The 3,977-nt window shown below is 51.0% G+C and overlaps 1 protein-coding gene across 1 annotated transcript; it reads left to right on the top strand.

Moving 5' to 3' along the window:
- Positions 1 to 1,910: 1,910 nt before the first annotated feature.
- Positions 1,911 to 3,020, top strand: LOC135919190 (putative nuclease HARBI1). The gene is made up of 3 exons (XM_065452899.2): positions 1,911 to 2,186; positions 2,360 to 2,501; positions 3,007 to 3,020. The coding sequence occupies exons 1-3, from the start codon at positions 1,911 to 1,913 to the stop codon at positions 3,018 to 3,020; spliced, it is 432 nt and encodes a 143-aa protein (XP_065308971.2).
- The last annotated feature ends 957 nt before the right edge of the window (positions 3,021 to 3,977 follow it).

Genomic DNA, 3,977 nt, shown 5'->3' with positions numbered 1-3,977 from the left:
TGGTGGTCTGACGCGGTCGACCCTCGCATGTCGACGTAGCAGCAGTGTCGGGTAGCCGCGCAATGTGGTGTGAGATACGGCGGCTCTTGGCCTGTTCAAGGCGATGGCATTCCTTTATAATGGCGTCTATAGTCGAGACGTTGCTGAAAACAAGCAAATTGAAAGCGTCGTCGGCGATGCCTTTTAGCACATGTGCAACTTTATCTGCTTCGGACATATTATCCTCAGCTTTGCGGCATAGAGCCAAGACGTCGAGGATGTAGGAAACGTATGGCTTTGTAGATGACTGAACACGAGATGCAAGAGCCTTTCTCGCGGCAGCTTTGCGCCCAATGGAGTCGCCGAACAGTTCCCGTAGCTTTTCTTTGAAACTGTCCCAACTGGTTATTTCGTCATCATGCGTTTGGTGCCACCCGCGTGGGGTGTCGCCGAGATAAAAGATGACATTGGCGAGCATAATCGTTGGGCCCCACGTGTTATTAGCACTGGCCTGTTCATACAGCTTGATCCCGTCGTCGAAATCCTGTCCCTCATGGCCAGAGAACACAGCTGGGTCACGGTGTGGGACAACCGTGGCGATTGGAGCCGTCGGACAAGCCGAAGCCGTTTCAGAGGTGGGCTCGTCACCGGGAGGCATGGTGACATGTTCGGTGTGCCGACCATTTCGGAGTTCCGTGGTGAGGACGGGGATCGCAGACCTGCACCAGAAATGTTACGTGTGGAAAGACACAGACGAAAGATGCTATGTACACGCTATTTAGACTGGATCTAGGCAGACAGGCTGACACTCGCTCGTGCCAAGGGCACCGACCAACTTCTTCGTCGTTCTCGCGGCGGCTTGTCTCTTGAGCATCGCTCCATGATATCGTAATAATACAAAAGAAATAGGCTAGAAATTCGCGAGAAAGAACAGTGTTTTCCGCTGACGTTTTAGCCTCGAGAGAGGAAACATATGAAACCTTCAAAAACCTTCATAGCCGCGGTGGCTATGGGGCTATGATGCGCTGCTGTTAGGCTGAAAAATGGCAGGTTCGACCCAGACCACGCCGATCGGATTTTGACGGAGGTGAAACGCAAGGCGCTCCTGTACTGAGCGATGCCGATGCACGCTAAAGAACAGCAGGTGGTAGAAATCATCATGAGGCTTTCACTACGGCGTCCATGAGTCGTTTGGGGACGGTCAACTCCCTAAACTAAACTGAAACCTTCGCATTAAGCGTTTGACTAAAAATGCGCTTCCTATTGAGAACAAACTCTGTTTTACCACTTTTACGTAGCAACACGTTATGTCCAGTACACTTAGGCGTGCTTATCTGTAGTTGAGTGGTCGCCAAACACGTTGTTGGCGCTCGCAGCGCATGCTGGTATAGTAGATTGGTCGGAGAACACAACTTCTCCCCAGTCTTCCACAATCCACTGTTGAGCAGCTCGTGCGAAGGCGCTGTTTCTTTGTCAGATGCGGCTTTTGGGCAGCCACGCAGTTTTGGAGACCTGGGGTGCTATTTTGTAGGAATTATATTACTTTCGTTTTGCCTTTTTTGCCGCAATCACCGCGCATCCATTGGTCGAAAATGACCGGGCCGCGCCCATTTTGTCTGTCAATCACGCGACGTTAGGAACCCGGGAAAACTGTAATCGTCATAGTGACGTTGACGCACTCATTATGCGGAGCATAAGGCACGGATTTTTGGCACGGCCAGAGGCAGGTCGTTTCCGAAGGAATAAATAAAATGGCTGCCCCTCTCATCGCTATGGTCGTGGCTTTTCACCGTCGCCGACGTGAACACGGAGAGCCAGACGACGCGTTTCACATGCCGTATGACCATTTTCGGCGGCATTTTCGCTTCTCGAAGGGAAGGGTGCAGTTGTTGTGCGAGGAACTGGCTGGGGAACAAGAAGCGGAGCGGGCGATGGGACTGTCGGTGGAGCGGAAGGTGTTGGGTGCGCTGCGCATCTTTGCCACCGGGAGCTTCCAAGCGTCCGTTGGGAGTGAGGAGCCGATTCGTGTGTCGCAGTCGACAGTGAGCGAGTGCGTGCGACGGGTGGTAGAGGCTGTTGTGAACGCCGGGGCGCGCAACAAGCGGGTGCATTTTCCGAAGGCGGCCGAGGAAAAGGCAGCCATGAAGGAAGGTTTTCTTCGGCGCGGTGCTATCCCCGGTGTCATAGGATGCTTCAACGGCAGCTTCGTAGCTATTTGTCGCACCCAAGGGTAAGCGCAAGGCTGCGTTCATGTTCCGCAAGGGATACTACGCCCTCAACTGCATGTTCTTAAGTAAACCTCACGTTTTCTGGTGCCCATCCTTTTTGACAGTTATGTTGCTCATGTCAACGGACACTTTCCCTGTTTACGTTTTACCAGATCTGCGATGCGGACATGAAAATTTTGGCCGTGGACCTTCTGGGACCGGGGTCGGACCACGACGCTTTCGTCTGGCGGGTGACATGGCTGCGCCAGCGGTTTCAAGCGGGCCGCATCGTGAATACCGGGGAATACCTCCTCGGTGAGGGAAAATACCTTTTTCGGCGCAGTCATGCTTCAGTAGCGCAGAACGCCGTGTCCGCTCCAACCCAAACTTCTAACCAAATTACAAGCACATAAGTCGGGAGTAAAAAAAAAATGAAGCACTGACTGCCACCATTGTCAATGTTCGAAGTGTTAAGTTACGAGCACATTATGTGCCTTCAAGGAGCAGACGAAAGCAACACGTATTAGTGCTGCTACTGCACCCAGTGCCTGCCAGAAGCAGAAGAAATGAACAAACATTAGTGCTGCTACTGCTACTACTGTTATTGATAGTACCAAAAACTGTTGATTTCTTCTGCTTGTGGCAGGCACCGAGTAGTGCACTTGTAAATTTGTTAACCGTTTGTGTCGGGTATGGACATGCTCAACTCATGCTTTTACTTGGGATTCACGTACCTCTGAAGTCTGCAGTAGATTTCCTAAGTTTACAATTTGCCTCTCGTCTGAGTAGTACGCAATGTACTATTTCCATCTTCGTGCAGGTGACAGTGGCTAACCCTTGGATCCGTGACTCCAGACCCCAGTTCCTGGCCATTCTCCAGCGCAGACAACCGAGGGGCAGTACAACACAGCACATGGCGTCATGCGTTCCGTAGTGGAGAGGTGCATTCGACTCTTAAAGAGCCGTTTCCGCTGCCTTCAGCGATATCGCACCCTCCTCTACGAGCCGGAACCTACAGCCAACATTGTCGGGGCATGTGCTGTGTTGCACAACCTTCGCCTTTCTGAGGGCGACATAGAATCGGGCGACAATGACAGCAATGACGACAGCAGCAGCAGCAGTAGTAGTGAGCTCTTCCGTAATGGCGACCCCATTCCGCAAGGTCTGCGCCGAAACACAGGGTCAAGAATGAATTATTTGAGAGGGCGGGCTGTCCGTGACTCTGTGATTGGCATGTTTGGCGCAACCCGTGCGCAGCACATACACTACCTGAGGAGTGTTCGGCGGCAGCTGCGACGTCAACAACCGCGTCAGCATCGCTACGTGCATGCACACAGTTGTAGCATAACGTATGCCAAATAACTGCATTGTGCATTTCATGCTGTGAAATTGCAGACAGATTTCCCATGCTAAGTTGTGATGTTTATTTAATGCAAAGCATTCATGACTTGTTGAGAAATGTAAAAGTTGTGTAGTGATGCGTTATGTAACGCCTGCATTTGTACTAAGTGAAACAGTATGTTTAGTGGTGACATAAAAGATTGAAAGCAAGCTAAAAATAGGTGCATTTTCAAAGTGTCTGCCATGATTTGCTTGTTGCTGCTGTCGTCACCTAGATGCTCTGCGTGCCATGCATGTAGCCTGCAGTTGTCATAATTATTTTTACTCGTATCGGTGAGAGTTTTGTATTCCCTTACGCATTGACGGACATAAGCGCCTGTCTCCTCACTTTCTACTCGTGCAGAGAATCTCACAAGAGCCAAAATGTACAGCGTACGTAACACCTTCTGC

The sequence above is a fragment of the Dermacentor albipictus genome, chromosome 3 (assembly GCF_038994185.2).
Source record: "Dermacentor albipictus isolate Rhodes 1998 colony chromosome 3, USDA_Dalb.pri_finalv2, whole genome shotgun sequence".
NCBI lineage: Eukaryota > Metazoa > Arthropoda > Arachnida > Ixodida > Ixodidae > Dermacentor > Dermacentor albipictus.
This window is presented reverse-complemented; position numbering and strand designations above follow the sequence as displayed.